The 23,738-nt window shown below is 37.1% G+C and overlaps 1 protein-coding gene across 1 annotated transcript in view; it reads right to left on the bottom strand.

The window, feature by feature from the left end:
* CNTNAP2 (contactin associated protein-like 2) overlaps window positions 1–23,738 on the bottom strand; it is a 1,278,915-nt gene that overhangs the window by 712,056 nt on the left and 543,121 nt on the right. The window contains exon 11 of the mRNA XM_005862840.2: window positions 10,370–10,476. Within this exon, the coding sequence (XP_005862902.1) occupies window positions 10,370–10,476 (107 nt within the window). The remainder of the gene's footprint in view (window positions 1–10,369; window positions 10,477–23,738) is intronic.

Below are 23,738 nucleotides of genomic sequence, written 5' to 3'. Positions count from 1 at the left end.
GGAGATAACCCTGTACACCAAGCTTGTAAAGCTAAAGACTTGCAATAGCCATAATGACCAATGTCAATATAAAAGCAAAAAAAAAAAATGATTTTGGGGACATTAATTTGACTTCTTTCTTGTTTTTTGAAAAGATACAAATGTCTCCAAACTTTCTTTCTTTATCTTCTAAGTAAACAGGCCTCTTCTCATATCACCTTCCCCCTAACTGAATTTAGCAAAGGTTCAGAAATTAGTGTTTTCTATTCCTTCTTCTTTTTGCTCTGAACCCTAGATGAGACGGTCCCTGGGATTCAAGCTACAGGGGAGTTTAATGAATAATGTCAGCTCCCTCAAGACCTAGCCTCTGAGAAGTTCACAGGATCACAGCTCCTCTCTCAGGCAGGTTGATTGTTAACATGCATTTGCAGACCAACTTTTTGCAAAGGCCCTTATTCAAAGAGAAAGCTATATTTTTGAAACTATTGAAAGAGTCTTTGTAAAACTGAAATTAAATCCTTTCTATGTGTAATCTTAGCCGTCTGTCCAAAGCAAAGCATGAAAGAAGGGATTAATTTGAACACTGGGCTTCCTTGGAAAAGGAAAGCTCTTTGACTGCGCTTCTCTAAATGACCTGCACTATTTTAGTCCATTGTAATTTATTTGCTTGTGGCTGGTAGATAGAATGGCCTCTGATTCCCCTCCCAACATTTCTACTCAGGTAGTACTTCCTCATTCCTTTCCATCTTATTCTACCGGTGGGTTTCAGGTGAACATGGCAGTAAAAGACCCACTTTTTTTTTTTTTTTGTAAATAAATGTGATTTCAGAAAGTGACACTTCTTGTCCTTTCCCTCTTTCCCCAAATGCCTCAGCTCTGGTGAGAAAGTGAACTTCCCATCTGAAGGAGATATACAACCAAGCAAGGCTTTTTGAATTGTACCTATTCTATTAAAAATTGCACTCTCTACCCAATCCCATGCCGATGCTGCATCCTCCTCTCTCTGATATCTCCCTGTCCATCTGATCAGAAGAAAATCCCAGACATAAACAAATACTCTAACAACAGAATCTGAAAAGATGAAAGAATTGATTAGAATTGCAAAGAATTTATGACCATACATTAAGGTTTTTCCATGTAATTACATTTGTAAATATTTTGTGAGCATGAAACGTTTCAACCTACACCAGCGGTTCTCAACCTGTGGGTCGCGACCCCTTTGGGGGTCGAACGACCCTTTCACAGGGGTCGCCTAAGACCATTGGAAAATACATATATAATTACATATTGTTTTTGTGATTAATCACTATGCTTTAATTATGTTCAATTTGTAACAATGAAATTGGGGGCCACCACAACATGAGGAACTGTATTAAAGGGTCGCAGCATTAGGAAGGTTGAGAACCACTGACCTACACTGTAAAATGTAAGCATGTGTTACAATTTACCCTCAGTTCACAATCCCAATGAAGCAGAGATATGAAAAGGAGTTATGATTGTAAGAACTGTTAATGAAATGATACATTTCTTTGGAGGGAGCTATGTAACACTACATCCTAGTATTCCTGTCCTCTTCCTTTCTCTACCCTACATTCCAGCTCTTATGCCACATGCAGAGTGGAATCAGATATCAATATATCGCTGAGTGTATAAAACGTAAATAAGTGATGGTAGGAATATAAACTCAGCGCCTCATAGCCACTCTTGAATGACAAGGACACACTGAGCATGTGAAGTAGGTCATGGTGTATGAATAGGATGGGAAGATGAAAAGGAGGTAAATGTAAAAGAATTTGGTAATTGTTCACTTGATAACAAAGAAGCATGATCTGGGTACCTAATGCCGTGTCTAGATTAGAAAGAGCAGATTCACCCTGTGCAGCTAAATCAGCCGGCATAGCCATTATATTTGCTAATAAAGCCTTTTATCTTTTCAGTGAGTATTAGCTTAAATATTGAGGCACCCTCAGATCTTTTCTGTGAGCATTAACCAGTGCTTAGTATCCTTAAGCTACTTATAATCAGGCAAAAATTTGTCTGCCTGTTATTAAAGACTTAGTGATGCCCTGGCCAGTATGCTCAATGGTCAGAGCATCAGCCTGCACACTGAAGGGTCATAGGTTTGATACCTAGTCAAGGGCATATACCTCAGTTACAGTTTTGCTCCCTGCCCCCAGTTGGGGCAGCTATGGGAGGTAACCAGTAAATGTGTCTTTCTCACATTGATGTTTCTCTCTCTCTCTCTCTCCTCCCCTCCCTCCCTTCTAATCTCTCTGAAAAGCAATGGAAAAAATATCCTCAGGTGAGGATTAACAACATCAACAAAAAGACTTAGTGGTACAATAAAAGTTACAAAAATATATAGGATGTTTTGAATTTACAAAGCACTTTATGAGACAACTAGAGGCTTGGTGCACAAAATTAATGCACTTGGGAGGCGGGAGGTCCCTCAGCCCAGCCTGTGCCCTCTCACAGTCCAGGAGCCCTCAAGGGATGTCTGACTGATGGCTCAGGCCCACTATATATATATATGAAGTCTGTTTTAGAATAGTTCATACAGAATCAGCTAGCACAGTAGTGACTATGCTCTATTACCTAAGATGTCATTTTTTGTTGCAACATACTTTGCCACTGTTATTATAAATTTATATAAATTACTTTAATGAATGGTGTCTTAACATGGCACCGTGTTTTCCCCAAAGATTATTTGAAATGTGTAGGCTTATTTGCCCATATTCTGAATCCCTCTATATGATATTTTATAACGTTATAACTCTTGGGGTTGTCCCTGCTGTTATTACTATCACTACCCTCTCTGCCTTCAACTAATCCAGCTCTGATTCTCTACCCTCCTTTTTTGTTTTCTTTTTTCTCCTTTAGCTTCACTCTCTCTTCATAATTTCACTATCTTCAAAAATTTGTGTAAATGGCATTGATGTTTTAAAAAGTGTTGATGCTCTATATCCACTGCCCTTCCTTCTGTGCATATTCACTGAGCACATACTATATGCTGGGGAGGAGAGCGCTCTGGGGATAAAGCACTCTGGGGATACAGAACCTAGCACTGTCTCCTCTCAGATATGAAAGTCCATTGAGGATGAAGTTACATTATTAAATAATCACATAAATTAAATGCAAAATCACAACCAGCACTAAGAGAAAGAAATATGTTTTAGAATAAGAGGATTTGACCTAATTACAGGGTTATGGAAAGCTTCCCTAAGGAGGTGCCTACAAGCTGAGGGATGAGTAGGAATATGCCAGATAAAGCAGAGAGAAAGAATGTGTAAAAGTCCTGTGGTGATGGCAGTGTCAGAGACAGGGGACAGTGCGAGGGTATAGGGCATGTATGAAACTCTGAAAGGAAGCCAGTGGGACTGGAGGGAAGAAACAAGAGAAATGTATGATAGAAGACCAGATTAAAGACATAGCCATAACAAGTGAGTCTTTAGAAGCCAGTTGAGTTTATAGCTTAGAGATGGAGTTAAATTCCATGAGGGCATGATTCTATTCAATGACCACATTTTAGGGAGGGAAGGGGTGGATAGCAATTCTTAAATTCCAAGTTATTTTCATTGATGCCTAAGTCTGTGGTAGCTCCAAATGGGTAGAGGCACCACACTTCCTAGTGCTAATAAATCTAGGTGATGATGCCCTAGGTTAGTATGACTACAAACAGGTAGGATTCATTTCTTTTAAAAATTATGTTCTAAAACACATGTGAAATTACTGATGAGTATAATGGATTATACAAAACATGGTGTGAGCTACTGAAATCCACTCACTTTTCCTGTGTGCAGTGATAAGATGCTGTGTAATTTATGGTTTGCAAATTTATAGACCCAGAGTAATAGTTCCAGAATGTAGAATATTTTCCTTTTAAATTTCAGTTTTCCTCTGACATTGGCTAAAAATTTTAGTTTTGCATTTGTGTACTTTTTAGTACTTCAAAATTCAGAAATTATATAATTTTAAAATTAAAATAGATCTGTGTAGGCCTATTGCGTTGATCTCCTCTTGCTACCTCTGGGAAGAACCATGCCTATATATTTGGGCAAGGTAAGAATCTCTCCTTTAATAAAAACATATCTGGACAAATATTTTCTCTCAGAATGAAGACCTGACATTTAATAATTCTTATAAAGTTCTATCCCTAAACATTGCTTATATCTATCAAATATCCTATTGCACTTGTAAAAATAGCCAAAAGTTTTTATACTATTGAAGACATCCTGGAGATTTTTAGGGCAATTCCACATAAGGGATTAATGTTATAGGAAAGGATGAATAAGGTCAAAGATTGATGTCAGCAGCATGAGAAAATTATCTGCCAAGACCTGAGAGGAGACATAGTGTTTTAAAATCTAATTTATGTAAATTAGAGTCATAATTATGAAGTGTAAGAAACACATGTGAAAAAAAGAAGACAATTAGATCCCAAAGAGCACTTAAAGTATTGGAAAGTAAGCTTGGAGACCAACTGAAAAGTGTTTGTGCACACTGAAGGAAAAAGACTAGCTGCAAACATAGTTTTGCTCACAAGAAAGCATGTTTTAGCTGGGCCAGCATGGATTAGGGGTTGAGCATCAATCTATGAACCAGGAGTTCATGGTTCGATCCCCAGTCAGGGAACATGCCTGGGTTGGGCTCAATCTCTAGTGTAGGGCATGCAAGAGGCTGCTGATCAATGATTCTCTCTCATTATTGATGTTTCTATCTCTCTCCCCCTCTCCCTTCCTCTCTGAAATCAATAAAAATATATTTAAAAATAAAGAAAGACCTGTTCTTTAACATTTGGGAGTGTGAAGTAGTCAATATAACAAAACAAATAAACTTCCAACATGATTATTCTATTCTTTCTGTCATGATTTCATGTTCTGATATGCTGCTAGTCAGTTCTTAGAAATTCACTGAGAACAGACTGTCTACATAAGAACAACTTTAAAGTATAAAACTGCAACAATTTAATTTATTTACATTTTATCATAAACTAGTCTCTTTAGTTTTGGACAAGAAACCCAGGCTTTTCCTTTCCTGTGATCTGACCATCTCCGGGCACCTTTGGTTTCCCTGTAGGATATCCTCACCCAAAGGATGACTTCCTGACTAGGGTTTGTAAATGACAATCCTCTGAGCCCTAGAGGGACTGTGCTTGAAAATAAATTGTCCACGTATAAACAAGCAAATAAATAAAAGGATATCAGTCTATGACATATGCAGATCACTTTTAATTCACTTCAATTCTTCTGGGGGAAAAAAACCCCAAATACTATGGGAACCAATCATTCACTGCAAGCCCAATCTGCCATGGAAATGAGAGCAAAGCATGATTAGCAGCATGAAATTAAATGACAAAAAGTGTGATGTGGGCGATTATTGGTATAGAAGTTCAGAGCGGAGGGATGATTATTCTGAAATGAAAAAAATGGCAAAATGTTGTTGAGACTAACATATGCTAAACCCACCTCCGTGCCTTCCATGAGGCATCCCATTTAATCTCACAGTGGCTTTATGAGGGTGCTGTTACTATACCCGTTTCACCCAGGAGATAACTGAAGCTCAAATAGTTTACTTGTAACCCCAGGTTACAAGTAAGTAAGTGGCACAGCCAAGTTCAAGTTCAGGCAGTGTGACCTATTATAAAAGGGCTCCCAGGTTCCACCTTGGACTGCAACCTCTGGCATGGATGATCACGGGTACCAGACAAATAACTATCTCATCCTGACCAAGCTTGGGCCATGTAAAAAATGTGCTTAAATGGTAGCCTAATTGTAACGTTGAAAACTCTACTGAATATTGAGTTATAATAAAATTTGGACTTGACTTAGCTGTTCTTTACCTCGTTAAAGGAGTACTATAAAATTAACATAACTCCTTTTCAAAAGGATGCTTAGTTCTCTGTAGAAAGTGAGGTGAAATATTTAATAACACTAACAAGTTCAAAACCACAGAAGACAGAATAAGTGATTGGAAGTCTCAGCCCACTGGCTTTTAGAACTGTAAGAGACCCCAGAAGCATTTGGTCAAGAGAGGAATAAAGGAAGTCCACAAAAAGTGAAGACTTACAGGGGCACACAGAATGATCATCTCATAGCTAGCATGAAGCCGCTGTCTTTTCACTTCAATGCTCTTGCTATGAATGCAGTCACAGACTAAGAAAAAATGCAAAATGTTTCAGTTTTTCCTCTGAATGACATACTAGTATAGTATATATATATTTACATTGTTATTTACTGGGCCAGGCATTCCCAACTTTTGTTATTTACTGGGACAGACATTCTGTATCAAACTGAATGGCATATATTATATACTAGCGGCCCGGTGCATGAAATTTGTGCATGGGGGAAGGGGTTCCTTCAGCCCAGTCTGCACCCTCTCCAATCGGGGACCCCTTGGGGGATGTCCTACTGACAGCTTAGGGAAGCAGGGAGTGGGCCTAAGCCACAGTCTGGCCTCCCTCGGCAGGAGGTGACTGGCAAGCCGATCAGGATGATGCGGGCAGCGAGCGGCCAGCCCCGCCCCCAATTGCACCACAGCCACTGGTGGCCCCCCTCTGCAGAAGGCAACCCCAGCAGGCCATCTGGGGATGGTGCTGGGCGGCCCTGCCCCGAATCGCCCAGCCACTGGATGATCAGGGGATGGCACCAGCCCCCATTGCCCCGCCTTCGCTGGTTGCTGCCACCCCCCACCCCATTGCCATCTCCTCCCTCTGCCCACTGGCACGTGCCTTGGCTGGCCTGGCAACACCTGCTCGCCAGCTCTGCCCCTCATTGACACGTTGTTCCGGCGTTTGGTCAATTTTCATATTACACTTTTATTATATAGGATTGCTTTACTTGGAGGAAGATTTATCCACCAAAATGAGCTCTAGAAGGAGTGTTTTTCAAGGTGTAGTCCTACATTTTAACAGGCAACCCAGATGAGTGTTACGCATTGTACTATTTGAGAGGATATCTTTTGAAGTGTGACACTTCAGTAAAGAGACATTGGCTCATTAAAATTATGCCTCTGGCATGGCCACATTCAGTATCTGATTTTTAAAGTTAAAATTGAGCACCCAATATCTCTTTATCAATCTATATAGGCTCATAATGTTTCCTCATCTTGAAAGTCCCCATACTCACAAAGCGTTGAATGACTTCGATAAGTATTTTTAAGGGATCATGCAGGACAGCTAATTTAGGTGATAGGAATGTGTAGTAGATAGATAATATCCTAGATTAGGAGAAAAGGTGGCAATTAGCCTTATAGGAATGTGTAGTAGATAGATAATATCCTAGATTAGGAGAAAAGGTGGCACATTAGCCTTACATGCTGGTGGCTGAAGGCAGAAAAACAAACGTTGCAGCAAAGAAAGAGCACTAAGTCTGTCTTCTGTCCTAATTGTTTGGCTATTGCTGAACTAAGCAAGCTCCCTTACACTGTTCCTTTTCCTCAATACCTTCTCCCAATTATTAGAATCACCCATCCAACCATGTTGCCCAAACTGGAAAACCTGGACTAATACCATTTGCTGTGTTTGCTTTCATCCCTGTGTAATCAGCCAAATAGTTCCGCCAGGTTTCCTCATAAATATGTCTCTTATCCACTGCCTCTGTCTAGTCCTAGTGCCCAACGTCAGTCTCTCTTTTTCTTGGGCCCCCAAACCCACAGCTGTCTAAATTGATCCTTCCCACAGCCACCAGAATGGTTCACTTAAAATGAAAGCAAGACCAGGATGCTCCCATGCTTGACATTCTTCACTTTTCCTCCTTCTATGGAATAAAATCTAAGCTCCCTGCTATGATATATAAGACCCTCAGTGGTCTGTCCTCTGCCTACTTCTCAGGCCGCCGCAGGAGTCATGGACTGCCTGGCAGCCGAGACCCAGGCACTGACTCGCCCAGCGCTGGCCCGCAGGAGTCAGGGCCGTGGGCGGCCAGGACCCAGGCCTGACTTCTGCCGGCGGCCAGGACCCAGGCCTGACTCCTGCCCCAGCGCCCCCCCCCCGCCCCCCTGCCTGTGTCTGCTCTGGAGTCATCCTGTCTGTTGTTCTCTCAGGCTCTGGGCCAGCGCTTGGCCCCTCCTCATGAGCTGGTTGTGACCTTATGGTGTCCCAGTCTAATTTGCATATTACCTCTTCATATATATAGATACTAGAGGCCCCATGCATGAAATTTGTGTAAGAGTAGGCCTTCCTTCCCCCAACTGCCAGCACCCTTCCCTCTGGCACATGGGACCCGGGCTTCCCTCACAGCCCCGGCTTCTTCTGGAAGGTCATCCAGAAGGACGTCCAGTCTAATTAGCATATTACGCTTTTATTATTATAGATTTTTACACTATTATTTACTGGGCCAGACATTCCCAACTTTTAGATAATCAATGGGAGTAAGGAAGAGATAGTACTAGTCTTTCAGCTTAATAGGATGCACTTACCCTTCAATAAGCTACCAGGTATATTTTTTTTTTTTCTCACAACAAAACAATGGCCAGTCAACTCTTTATTGAATTGTGCATTATAGTCTTTGAAGCTCTATCTAGCACACACTGGATTTTCAAGATTTTGGCCTCATTTAAAGAAGACAATGAGGGATCAGGGTCAATTTGTTAAAATGCATGATTCTACTATTCTAGATATAAAAATGGAACAAGTAAGAGTAGGAATGAGCAGCAGGATGGAGATAATTTTCCTCTTTTACATTTACAGCTTGCACTAGAGCCAAACCTAAGCACATGTAGGATGTTTCTAATACTTATAGTTATTACTATTTTTAAAAACTCAACTATTCAACCAGTAGCATATTTTTAATATTTTTAAATGTAAAAATATTTTAAAAATTTCTTTGTTATTTCAGCAGCTGTAAAATATAATTTGCTTTTCAATTCAATATCAAAGTGTTCACTAGGATAGGAAACCCTTAAAACAACCACCAATTTCTTGCTCTTTTACTTTAGTGTTTCCATATTCAGAAACAAAGTCCCTTATAGTTAAAGGTGGTATTTATAGGACAATACTATATAAATAAAGCTGGTGGAGTAAAATACTTAGTTTTTTAAAGTTATCTAATAATTATATAATGAGTATTATATGTTGAAAGTGAACATTTGGTGTGATTGGAAATTTTAGTTATAATTCTTTTATTGTAACTAATTTCAATATCAGTTTTGTTCTTTATACTTTCTCAATACCTATATATATCAATATTTTTCAGATGATGAGTTACTGTCTCTTTTTATTATCTTATATATCTTCCTATTATTGTTAATTTCTTAGTTCTTGTCTCCTGTTTTTAAATATCTTTCTAAACAAATTAATAAGTGCAATAAAATAAATTACAAATATTTTTTCTTAGTTGAAGTCTCCCAATATATTCTGAACACACTCTCTGGCTGAATATGACTACAAATAATGATAGAAAAGGCTCAGAGAACTATCTTGCATTTTTACTGTCCCCAGAACTCCATTCTGATCATATTTTGCTTGTCATTGCTTCTTAAAAGTGAAGAGAAAGCAGTCTGTGTAAGAGGGTTTAGACATGAGATTTTCAGTCTTTCAGAATATTGTGTGATGACTGAAGGAGACTGAATCTTTCTCCCTTCCTTCCTCCTGACACACACACACACACACACACACACACACACACACACACGACTGTCTTTCAACTATATGTTTTATGGCAAATCTGTCTGTCTTAAAAAGTGCTCTGTAAACAGCAATACATTTTTGGAAAGTTAATATTACAATTATAGAGTTAATATTCCTTTAAAAATGTTCTTTGAATTATAAAACATTAAGTTTACTTACCTTTTCAGGGTGAAGCTATTATATAAAACAAGGCCCTTTTTATGCTTCACTAGTCACTCTTGCATATTACTTTTTATATTAAAAAATTCTCTCTTTTTGTTTTTATTTTTGACATATCACTTCAATGGGCTTCATTCCATTTTCTAACTTTTCTTTTTCTACTCTAAATAAATGTGTCCAAATAGTTGTGACAGAACACGAGACAATCATTTCCAAGAAACTAAATGTTCAAATTACACTCTGTCTGCCTCTCTGATGAATTGATAAATGAGGATCCAGTCAGAGACATCACACTACCATAATTTTCCAATTTACCCAGATAGACATGGCTTGGGCACATTGAGTCAAAGCCAAGATCAACATTCCAATTTTACTACATGTTTACAGATCATTAGAAATGTTCCTCTTTTTTTTCAGTCGTTAGGCATGAAAGAATATATTTTGACACCTAGAATACTGTTCTGGAGAAACAACAACAAATCTGGGTTCTTACGAATTGAGTGGTTTAGTATGTGGATTAATTCAGGTTGCTGAGTTTTAAAGCACAGCTGAAGACCTGGGAGTCTCATGTAGTACAAGTTCAAAGTGAGGTGAATTGGCACTCACAGTTGTGGCAGGTGGCCCCACTGTATCCAGTCTCATCACAAGTGCATTTGAAGCTGTCCCACGTTTGTGAGCACTTCCCACCATGCTCACAGTGATTGGGCACACATCTGTCAGAGAAAGAGACAAACAGAAATAAACCAACCAGAAATGGGATTTATGAGTGGCCAGATTCCAGGCTGTCTGGGCAATATATCATCACAATGCCGGTTTGCCTTACCGAGGCAATTAATCCTTGTTAGTTTGAGCAGATTAATATGATTTGTGATGGAAGGTGCCAAGCGCACAAAAGATGATGTATCACAGGCCTGGTGTTTCCCACTTTTGAGTAAACAGTAGAAATTAACAAACAGTTGAGAGATTCATTTGCATATCACAAATTCATTTTCGTTTTCTTTTGCACAAAAACAAAGACACTAGTTAAATTTCCTCCTGGTGAGAGATGAAGGATTAGCCATCCTGGTTCCTGTCCTATTCTTTATAAAGGCCAATACCAAGTCAGAAAGGGGTAACACTGAGTTTTCCATAGCAATTTGAGGTTCTGAAATAATGCATGGCAAGGGCAATGAGAATATACCAGCCTGGCAAGAAAAGATTTCTGTCTTCCTTACCATTTTCCCTATGCCCAGCTGGCTAATAGAAGCCACCTACTTAAAAAAGGCAGCAAGCATATCAGAGGGGGTGAGGGGAGTGTAAGTTAATCTTTGTCTATTTACTAGATGGGCAATCATGACTATGTAATTTAACCTTTCTGAATCACAATTTTCTCATTTGAAAAATGGAGTAATTATAAACAGTTTTAAGGTTTAGAAATAATGTTCATAAACTAGATAACTGCTAGGAAGGATAATAGAGGGCCAATAAATGAATGGGAGCTATGACTATCTGGACCATAGCTTTCAGGGCACAATGGCATAGCTTGCCTGTATCTTAGCAATAGTGAATGAAATTGAAATTTGTTTAGGAATACTCATGCTTCAATAGCACAAAGTCTTTCCTTTCCCTTATCTTTTTCATCAATTCCTCTCTCCAACTTCTCCACAAACTGATTCTTTATGACCCAGGTTAAGATGCTCACAGATAACAAAGGTATTAGTTGTTATGTGTTAGCATTTATAGGACATTTCTGGATTTAAACAGAAAAGGCCACCCAGAATAAAATAGCAGAATCTATAATAGTAGGTCATAGGTAATGGGCTGATGGAGAGCCACCTGCATAGAATTCCTTAATTATAATGAAGCCCTGTAAATTTCCTGCTACAAAATAAAATGGACTGGGCTCAGATATAGCATTCTCCAGCCCTGTTCTTTTTTTGAGTTACCATCAGCCATGTCTACAATAACTGTAGCAGGGCATGCCCCAGTTAGGCATGGAACCTCCAATTCTAATGTAGAAATGTTTTTCCTCTACAATTCCTTGCAAACCTTTACTCATGCAACAAACATGGGAAGTGAAAGATGAACAAACTTCAGGTCACTGCCTTTCAAAAGCTTACAACCCAGGAAAGCATATATAGATATAGATATAAATATAGATATAGATATAGATATAGATATAGATATAGATATAGATGAAGATATATAGATAGATATATACAAAAACTAGAATATAAAGTGACAAATGCAGGGATGGACAATGAAGTTTCACATGAGGGACCATATGTAGGTTTGAGGCACAACAAAAGGCTTTTAGATTGAGCCTCAATGAATGGGCAGGATTATAAGAGAAGAAAATGAGAGGAAGAACATTAATGGGGGAAATAAAATCTTCAAAGGCACAATATTGGATTATTATGAGAGATAGAAAATTCACTCCATAGTTATTTACTTATTCTCTCTTAAAACTCTTTTATGTATAAAATTTATTTTATTTGATAAATTTGATATTACAACTTATAAATTTAAGGTATACAGTATGTTACTTTCATATATTTATATATTGTAATATGATTGCAGTTGAAGCAATATTTATCACATTACATCATTACAGTAAGTAATAATGACTGTATTCATTATATGTGCATTAAGTCTCTATGGCTTATTTACTACTCATTACAAGTTTGTACCCCTAAATACCATCAATTTTACCCCCACCTTTCATCCCCTGGTAACCATCATTTTACTTTTTTTTTTTTATAGGTAGGATTTATTTTACTTAGAATTCACATATTCGTGATTTTATATAGTACTTGTCTTTCTCTGTCTGACTTATCTTACATTAGCATAATGTGCTCAAGGTCCATATATGTTGTCTCAAATGGCAGGATGTGTTTTCTTCTCATGGGTGAATCCATTGTGTATATACATATCACATCTTTATTAACCATTCATGCATATGGGTTGTTCTCATATCTCGACTATTGTGAATAATGCGGTGATAAACATGGGAGTACACATATATTATCAAAATCCTGTTTTCATTTCCTTTGGGTATATAGCATACTCAGAAGTAGAATAGCTGGATTGTATGGAAGATCTATTTTTAATGTTTGAGAAACCTCCATGTTGTTTTCCTTAGTGGTTGGGCTAATTTACATTCCCACCAACATTGTATGAGGGTTCCCTTTTCACTATACCCTCACCTGTATCTGTTGTTTCTTTTTGGATTTTTTCACCCGCTGTTTCTTGTTTTCTTAATGATAGCCATTCTAATAGGTGTGCTGTGATATCTCATGTTTTAATTTGCATTTCTCTGGTGATTAGTGATGTTTAACATTTTTTTCATGTCTATTGGCCATCTGTATGTTGTCTATTCAAGTTCTTTGCCAGTTTTTAAATTGGATTGTTTGTCTTTATGGTTATAATTTTGTAGTATCAGTTGTAATGTCTCCCCTTTCATTTATAATTGTACTTATTTAAGTCTTCTTTCTTCTTTCTTAGTCTAGTTAAAGGTTTGCCAATTTTGTTTATCTTTTCAAAGAATCAGCTTTCAGTTTTGTTGAACCTGTTTGGTTTCTTTGATCTCTATTTCATTTATTTCTGCTCTGCTTTTAATTATTTCCTTCCTTCTGCTAATTTTGGGCTCAATTGTATCATCTTTTTTTAGTTTCTTGAATGCAAAGGTAGGTTGTATACTAAAGATCTTTCTAAGGTTTGCCAATTTTGTTTATCTTTTCAAAGAATCAGCTTTCAGTTTTGTTGAACCTGTTTGGTTTCTTTGATCTCTATTTCATTTATTTCTGCTCTGCTTTTAATTATTTCCTTCCTTCTGCTAACTTTGGGCTTAATTGTATCATCTTTTTTTAGTTTCTTGAATGCAAAGGTAGGTTGTATACTTAAGATCTTTCTAATTTCTTAACATATGTTTTTGTTGCTATAAACATACCTCTCAGAACTGCTTTTGCTGCACCCCACAAAATTTGATATGCATTTTCATATTCACTTGTTTTAAGGTAATGTCTTTTTGTTTTCCTTTTGATCTCTTCTTTTAACCATTGGTTATTTAAAAGTATGTTGTTTAGTTTCCACAAATTTGAAGATCTATTCATTTTTCTCTTTTTGTTGATTTCTAATTTCATGCCAATGTGGTCTGAGATAAGATTACATTTTAACATTAGTTTTGTGGCTTATTATATAATCTTTCCTGAATAATGCTCCATGTGCACTTGAGAAAATGTGTATTCTGCTGCTGCTGTTGGATGGAATATTTTATGTATGTGTGTTTAGCTCCTTTGTGTGTGTGTGTGTGTGTGTGACTTTATTTGAAGTAAATCAGAGCCACCTAAAAACTTTCTAGTCAGAATGTTAAATTAGAGTGAAAAATAGAAAAGATTAACAATAATATTCTTAGAATAAGATATAAAAACTTGAAAAAACATAAAATTTTAAATATGAAGACATTAAAGTTTGCTTGAGTGTAATTTTCATATATATGTTTATATTATAGGATAATGTATACCCTCTTATGCCTGAAAACATTTTCACTTTACTTTTATTTATTTATTCATGTTAATATATTTTTATTGATTTCAGAGAGAAAGGGAGAGGGAGAGGTAGAAACATCAATGATGAGAGAAAATCATTGATTGGCTGCCTATTACCACCCCCCCCGCCCCTCCCCGGGGATTGAGCCCACAACTCAGGCATGTGCCCTGACTGGGAATTGAACTAAGACCTTTTGGTCATAGGTTGACACTCAACCCCTGAGCCACACTGGCCAGGCTAGTTCCGTTGTTTTATAGTGTGGTTCAAATTCCACATTCTCTTGTTTATTTTCTGTCTGAACACTCTATCCATTGCTGATAGAGGGGTATTGAAATCCCCCACTCTTTTAATATTGTTTTCTATTTCTCCATTAACATATGCAATGATTAATATATTTTAGTGCTCATAGGTTGGGAGCCTATGTATTTATAATTTTTATACCTTTTTGAAATATTAACCTCTTTATCATTATATAACAGCCTTCTTTGTCTCTTGTTACCATTTTTTTTTACATAAAGTCTATTTGTCTGATATATCTGATTACTTTTGGTTACTATTTGCTTGAAGTATCCTCTTCCACCCCTTCACTCTGAGCCCATGTTTGTCTTTGGAGCTGAAATGAGTTTCTTGAAGGCAGCATATAGTTAGATCTTGTTTTTTAATTCATGTAGCTACTCTATGTCTTTGGTTGGTGAGTTTAATCTATTTACATTTATGGTAATTACTGATATATGAGGACTTAGTACTACCACTTTATCTTTTGTTTTCTGGTTGTTGTATATCTCTATTGTTTATTTTTCCTTGTGTTTTTGCCTACCCTTTAAAGTTGGCAGCTGTCTATAATAATGCCCTCAATTTTACCCTTTTTTATGTTTCATGTCTTTACTCTAGATTTTTGTTGTGTGGTTACCATGAGGTTTGTATAAAATGTTTTACAGATAAAACAGTCTTTTTTTTTTCAGATGCAGCAACTTACTTTCACTTGTATATTCAGGTTCCATCATTTTGCTCCTCCCTTTTTCTATTATTTTTGTCACAAATGATCCCTTTTTTGCTGCAAGTTCCTTACCAAATTTTAGTCTCTGTAGTAGTTTTAATGCATTTTTCTTTAACCTCTATGCTATACTTAAGGATTTAACACCCTATTTTAAAATAGTTACAATTTTCTAGTTCTGTCTACTTATCACCTTACTCAAAGTTTTGTGTACTTTAGTCTTTTTATTTCAGGTAGGAGAATTACTTTTAACATTTTTTGTAAGGCAGGTCTAGTGGTGGTGAACTCACCCAGCTTTTGTTTGACTGAACAAGCTTCTATTTTTCCATATCTGAAGGATAACTTTGCTGACTAGAGTATTTTAGGCTGGCAATATTTACCTTTCAATACTTTGAATATGTCATTCCACCCTTTCCTTGTCTGCAGAGTTTCTGCTAAGAAATCTGATTATTATCTAATGGGGATTCTTTTGTAGGATAATTTCTTTTTTTTTAGCTGGATGCCTTTAATATTTTTTATCATTAACTTTTGATAGCTTTACTATAATATGTCTTGGAGAGGGTCTTTTTTGCATTATGATAGTAAAATGGTCTAACAGCTTCATGGACTGTTCATTCTTATGTTGGTTCTCCTAATGGAGTCTAATAGGTCTCATAGGTTTTCTTTTCTTTTCTTTTTTAATTTTGTTTTATTGCTTAAAGTATTACAAAGAGTATTACATATGTCTCCTTTCTTTTTCCTCTCCCTGACCTTCCCCGGCCTCCCCTACCCCCCAGTGTCTTGTTTTCTTTACATTTTTAAAACTTTAGTTTTATTTCTTCTGAAATAATTTCTAGATTCCTATCTTCCAGGTCACTTATTATCTCTTCCATCTAATCAGCGCTATTACTAATGCTTTCTAATGAATTCGTCATCTCATTTATGGAGTTCTTCTGTTCCAGAAGTTCTGTTTGGTTCTTTTTTAGAATTTCAATTTCTTTAGTAAAGCATACCTCTGTTCATTAATTTTATTCTTGAGTTCATTGAATGGCCTTTTTGAGGTTACTTGTAGCTTGTTGAATTTCTTTGTAACAGCTATTTTGAATTATTTACCAGTTAGATCCTAATGAAATACTAAATTAGTTGCTGGAATTATAATTACTTCTCTATATAATTTCAGCTTGGCCAGAAGAAATAGCAGGTAATGAAATATACTACATAGGGTATATGCCCATGTAGTATATTTCATGATTGCAATCTTCCATGACTTTGAGTTTGGTTACTGGAAAATTGTCATTTTACTTTTGTGATACCATGATTTTTCATGCTATTTAATTAGATGTACCTCTGCCCAGTGCATTTGAAGTAGGAAACCTTTCTTATTAGGTAAAGCTTTGCTTACTTTGATTTTAACAGTTTGATATATTGGCAATAAAGGCCCTTTTTCCCCAGCAGGTGGAGCTATAGCACATGTTTTTTTTGTTTCTCTTACATGAGCTACCTCATGGCTCTACTATTTGGGAGCACATACATCCCACCCTCCAACCCCTCTGTCAGAGGTGTCTTTGGTACCAACATCAGTGTGGGAGTTGCCTAGATTGTGGGCACCACTGCCAAGGAGACCAGGGTCATCACAGGCATCCACCTCTGCTCCCCTAGTTCTGCCACCTCTGTGAGGTCCAATCCATCCACCTTCAGATATACAGATGTACAAATCCCTCAGGTATCCTGGCATGCTGTACAGAGGTTCCTTTGTTGTGCTAAGGATATCCTAACTTAAAGGAGACAGACCAAGGCAACAATTTATACTACCCTTATGCTGATATCACTCCTTGACACCCTACATTTGATAGGCATTTGGTGTTGGTGTTGGGCATGGTGTTATTAAGGCTACAAAAATGGCCCTTCTCCAAAGACCTTATAACCTAGATGGAGGTAAAGGATAAGATTCATGCAAAATACAATATGAGAAGAATTTCATTACTCATCGAAGAAATATGAAATGCGACAGAAATTTGGATACCAGAGTAGTTATGAGTAAAATCTAAATAACGGGCTTAATAAAGTGTAGAACATTTCATCCAGGCATTAAAAGAGGAGTTGCACTTTTATAAGGAAAATGTTGAAAACTGTCCCAGCTGAAAAAGCGAAAAAGCAATGACAAGGAGGTAAAAACATTAGCGGCAGGTGGTCACGGGCTGTTGTTTTGGATGCATTCCCACAGCCACTACCCTCTGCAGACACAGAGGTGTGGGCCTCAGCATAGGTACTTATATCCAGGAATCCTGATTGTCCAGATCATGGGAGCAATCAATGGAACAGACACTTCAAAATTACATAAAACTAAAAAACATCCTTGATATTTAATTTTGGAATACTGTATGTGTGTGCCTTTGTGTAGTATATTTACTTCCTAAGTAATTGTGGGTTAAAATTAGCTCAGCCTAATAGTGAAAGTAATTTACATCAGCTCATTGTATCAATTAATTTGGTGGAAGTAGTACAGAAATGTACTGAGTAATAAAAAAACACACACAAAAAAAAACAGGTTGGAATGTAAATGTGCTCTAAAAAGGGCACAAAGCAGAAAATCCATGTCTCAGTGAAAAAAAACAAACAAACAGATTACTGTATACAAATACACACACAAAAAAACCAGGTTGGAATGTAAATGTGCTCTAAAAAGGGCACAAAGCAGAAAATCCATGTCTCAGTGAAAAAAAAAAAGATTACTGTATACAAATACACACACACACACACAAGAAGCATATATCTATCAAGTGAGATTAACTAAATAAATACTGCTAAAATCCAGTATTAATAATTTATTCAAAAGTGATCTTTTATTTAAATGCAATTTTAATATTTTTTTTCAGTCCTTCAGTCCTCTTTTTTTGTTAATCCTTGCTGGAAGATATTTTTCCAGTGATTTTTAGGGAGAGTGGAAGAGAGAGGGAGAGACACAGAGAGAAACATCCATGTGAGAAAGTCACATGGATTGGTTGCCTCCTGCATGAGCTGCGACTAGGGTCCAAGCCAGGGAGGAGCCTGGAACCGAGGTACGTAACCTAGACCAGAATCCAACCCAGGACCCTTTGGTCCTCAGGCCAGCACACTATCCATTGAGCAAAACTGGCTAGGGCAATATTTTATTTTTTAACGTTTGTTTTTCATATTTCTAAAACCAACATGATCCATATGCTGATTATTGGGATTTCAATTCTAAATGGCATGAAATGTTTTATGTCCAAATCAGGTTGAATAATCAAATGTAACTCCAAACCCTAATATTTTATTAGTATATTAAAAAAGATTAAGACCCATTACCGCCGAAACCGGTTTGGCTCAGTGGATAGAGCGTCGGCCTGTGGCTGAGGGGTCCCCGGGTTCGATTCAGGTCAGGGGCATGTGCCTGGGTTGCGGGCACATCCCCAGTAGGAGGTGTGCAGGAGGCTGCTGATCGATGTTTCTCTCTCATCGATGTTTCTTCTCTATCTCTCTCCCTTCCTCTCTGTAAAAAATCAATAAAATATATTAAAAAAAAGACCCATTACCAACCAAAACAAATTACAAATTAACCTAGCTTTCCCCTTTCTAATTATTTATTTCTTCTACTGTACTCCTATGGAACCATTTGCATATGTCCAACATACCCTTATCATGCTGTTTAGTAAATTATTTGCTTGAGCATATGACTTCTAAATTGTGACACTTTGCAGTTAGGAATTTTTATCTTATGATTCTTAGCATGACAAGGTGCCTAGCCCACTCTCAGTAAATGCTTATTAATGGGACAACAGAAGAAATGGATTAATTCAATGCTAGAAAGTTATGCCAAGGAACTAAAGTAATTTCGGAAGAAATATCTCTCTACTCTAAGAAATATGGACTATGTTTATGTATGATGTTAGTCTTAGATCCAGACTCGTGCTTTAGTAAACTAATTATTGGAGTAGTTCCCAGGACATGTATAATTTGTGTCAGAGCATGTCCTAGCTTGAAAGTTTGCTTCTCATAAACAATGAGTCAGAATGCCTCTATTGCTGCTATCAGAGAACTACTTGACCAGGATCAGGAACATACAGGGAAGCTGGCAGGTGTCAATTTGCTGTGATCAAAGGGCTCCAGAGCAAGTGATGCATCAAATTAACTCTGCTCCCAGCTCGCCCTGGTATCAGAGACTCTGTCAGCCGGAATCATCTGTGCACTTGTGCCGATGCTTTCCCAAAATGCTTAAAATCAGAATGCATTTTTAAAAATGAAATTGGTACCTCAGTACATAAAACCAATACAGGCTGTGTTTTGAAAGTTCAAATGTATAACAATTGCTTAATATAGCACCAAATGGACAGTGTAGCTGTTGGGATGGATGCCGATGATTCCGCCCAGGGTTCTGCATGACAGTTGCAGTTTTATTTTATCCAGTGTATCTTTTTTATTTCTATACTTGATTTTAACGGCAAAGCATCGAGGACTTTGGTATTTGGACATACCAATAAGAAACTGCAAATGGTACCACAGTTGTTTGCAGCAGCTCACTTTGTAGCCTGTGGATGCTACTTAATTAAACAGGGAGAACAGAAGAACTTTATTTCAACCCTAAAATATGTTATCCTGGGCAGCATCACCGAATGTATTAGTAGTCGTCAAAGCATTTTGAAGGTGCTTTATTAAATTTTTTTTCTCTACAGTGTTTAGGAGTTAAAATAAAACTTTAAATAAATTTCAAATAAACCTTATTGTTGCCTTTAAAGCCACATTTGGTTCTGTAGAACTCAATATAAAAACCACAGTGTGTGTGCACCAGGACTTCAGATCTATGCTTACACAATACCCAATAACCATTGACAGTGGAGTATTGATCAGAACAGCTTGCTTGCTGTGACGAACATCCTGAACTACTGGCACGCAAATGCACAAATGTGTTGGTTCTCAAAGTTTTACATGCATAGCAACCACTTGCAAACCTTGTTGTAATGAAGAGTCTGATTTTTTTTAGGTCTGGGATGGAGTCTGAGATCCTGTGTTTCTCATAAGCTCCCCAGCAATGCTCACTCAGCTGGTCAGAGGACCACGTTGTGAGTTCCATTCTCTGCGGCAGGGTCTCAATGAATGGGGACACCAAGGGGAGAAACAGCACAGAGGCAGGCAGCCTGTCAAAAGGACAAACTTGATTCATTTTGCCGTTTCTCCTGAGACTGTACTTTTTTCACGGGTCCTCCTACCCTTTTTTATATGATTCGTTCAGAGGGACAATATGATAATCTCCTCATCTCATTTAGTAGGTTCAATATTTCAGAACCTGACTGTAGACCTCACATAATTCAGAGACAGTGATCACTGAATATAAAGGTAGTTTTATTTCACCCTAAAATCAAGTTCCTTATCCTCAATGACAGAGTCAACTGAAAGTTCGCACCTGCTCAGTTCTTGTCCAGAAACTCGTGCCAGGATACTTAATTTGCAATGAGAGGGAGTACCACAAGTCTCAGAGAGTACTACCTGCACATTCAGCATGCCTTCTTCTAAACTTTAGAAAAGAAAACTTTAGGTTACTTGTAGGTTATTTGGTAATCTATTGGAAAATTTTTTAAAGTGATTTATAAGTTACCATCCTAGCATAAATTACCTCCTGAATTTATGATTTCCTCCTTTGTCTTGCCTTCCAATTTTATTTTTGCAAATTAAGAAATTCATTTAGAAAGTTTGCTTTCTTAAATGCTAATTTTGCTATTCTTGGCCCCCAGAGCTTTTCCACAATCATGGTGGGGTTTTCTTCTGCATTACCTGCAATATTGATATTTTAGTACTTTTATTTGCACACTAATTAGCTTTCCATTTTAGTTGAAGGCATACTCCCTATGTAGTATATTTCATTACCTGCTATTTCTCTGGTCAAGCTGAAATTATATAGAGAAGTAATCATAATTCCAGCAACTAATTTAGCATTTCATTACTACATAACTTACTTTTATAGTTGTATAACCAAAAAAAACATGAATGTTATATTTATGGTGTTCCTTCAACAAGCATTTATTTATGGAAATATTTAAATGCATAGATATTGACTATACTGCTCACAATATGCCCAAATGTCCTATTAAAAATAATCAAGCATCTTTGTTCCACATCTATGTAACTATACATTTCTATGCTAACTGTATCAATGATTAATTTTAGCCTAACAATATAAACATATTAAAATCATTTCTATTATAATAAGCTTGAGTTCAGCTTATCTTACTTTTGTAATTTACTTTGAGTTATAATTTTACAATACATTCTCCATTGTTTTATGAATAGAACATATTTTAAAAGGTCACAGGTTCACAGGAGGAGAAGAACTTGTGAGATCCTTAGTTCCTTCTGCCTCCTGATCCAACCGTCTTTAACCTATGTAAGTAACAGTAAGTTCTTTCTATTTAGTCACCTGCTGTAATGAAGATACTCTAAAACCAAATTTGAAGAAACAAAAAATCAAGGAAGTGAAATCCTTAAGACATTGTATTTATTCATCAAAATGTAATTAGGAGTCGGGCCTCTCTATATGCCTAATACTAAAAATATTGGTACAGACATAATATATTACAATTGCATGAGTATACTGAGGTTTGATGGAAAAGTTAATCTTTGAAAGGAAGTATAGATTTAGGTTAGCCTTGAAGAAAGAATACCTTTCCATGCGGAGGGACAGTACGAGCCAGCATCAGTATACACAAGTGTAAAATGTGGTTATGGAATAATGAATTGTTGAGTTTGGCCGGAGCAGAAGGCTTGCATTCAGGAGTGAGGAATGCAGCCACAGCCCTTCCCCTACCTTCCTTTTCATCATCACCCTAAATTTGTTCAGGTATCTTCTCTCCTTCATGTTGCCATTTGCTTTTAGAAGGGAGACACTCCCAATCCCTAAGGGACTAAAAGTAAAGGACCAAGCTTCTTAATGAAGTCATTAATCTGCTGCACATTATTCCTCAAAAACTGTGGTCCCCTTCTTCTATCACAATAGAATGTGTGTCCATATATAGAGCCACTGACTTCTCCACGAAATATACTTTCCATCATGGTAGGCTCTATGTCTGTGCACCACTCTCTATCCATTGCCTGGAATTCTGCCTGTCATTGAGCAGATAATCACTGAATGAATTTTGAGTAAGTGAATAGCAATCATTTGGAATTGTTGGAATGGCTTTCAGAGCCATTTTATGAATATGTGACTGCATATAAACAGAAAATGTCTCAAACTGCTGTGTTTTAAGTGAAGCTTTAGATTACCTGTTCCATTTTTCTCAAATCTAACATAGAAAGATAACCCCATTACACAATAAGTCAAAGTGTCTGACTCAAGGCTTCATACAATTTCCACACCTACCACAATGCTATTTCCTTTATAGATGAAGAAAACACACATCCAACAGAAGCCCTGTAACCTGAAAAATTGGTGAAGTCTTTATATACTGAGATAATTATTAGAATGGCAAGTGCAGACCTGAAGAAACCCACCAGTCAAGCAAAAACAGGATTTGGACAAATTAATCAATATATAAAAACATACCAAAAGAATAATTAAAATAATAATTAATTAAAGATGAAACCCCATACATTTACAGGTTTCTTTTATTAAAGAAAGTAATAGTATGAGTAACTCCTATGGGATACTACAAATTGTGTTTTTATTAGATTAGAAAGATTAAATACTTTAAAGAAAGTAATACTATTAATGAAATTACCATGAAAACAAGTTAAAATATTTTACAGTTTATGCTTCCAAAGGCATACAAGCAGTTGTTATAGATTTAGCAAATTAGAAAAAATTGCACAAAAATTGCACTAATCATATTACACTATGAAGTGCAATATGATTTAATTGGCTCACCAGGTTTTCTGATCCTGAAATCAAACTGGAAACATCTCCTTAGGCTTCACTGCATTCTGATCTCTCAAATATTCACTAGTGAAGAACATTTAAAATGTCCTATTTTCAATGTGACCAGGTTTAAGAAGTATCACCATGTTGAAAACAGTATTCCAAAAAGTAGAAACACAAATGGCTTTTAATGGCCTACACAGAATATTTTCATTAAGAAAGAAAAGATACTCTACTAAGGCAGAAATATACAATTAATGATCTTTGTTTTCTATATATCAATACAACATTTTAACATAAGCTACACATACACATAATTAATTTTTTTAAATGTTTTTTATTGTTACACTAGAGGCCCGGTACACAAAAATTTGTGCACTCGGGGGTAGGGGGTCCCTCAGCCCAGCCTGTGCCCTTTCGCAGTCTGGGACCCCTCGGGGGTGACCACTTGCTGGCTTAGGCCTGCTCCCCGGGGGATTGGGCCAGGATGGCAATCAGACATCCCTCTGGCAGCCCGGCAGCCCTTGGGGGATGTCCACTTTCCAGCGGGAGCAGACCTAAGCTGCAGTCATACATCCTTAGTGCTGCTGAGGAGGCAGGAGAGGCTCCCA

The sequence above is a fragment of the Myotis brandtii genome, unplaced genomic scaffold (genome assembly GCF_000412655.1).
Source record: "Myotis brandtii unplaced genomic scaffold, ASM41265v1 scaffold168, whole genome shotgun sequence".
NCBI lineage: Eukaryota > Metazoa > Chordata > Mammalia > Chiroptera > Vespertilionidae > Myotis > Myotis brandtii.
This window is presented reverse-complemented; position numbering and strand designations above follow the sequence as displayed.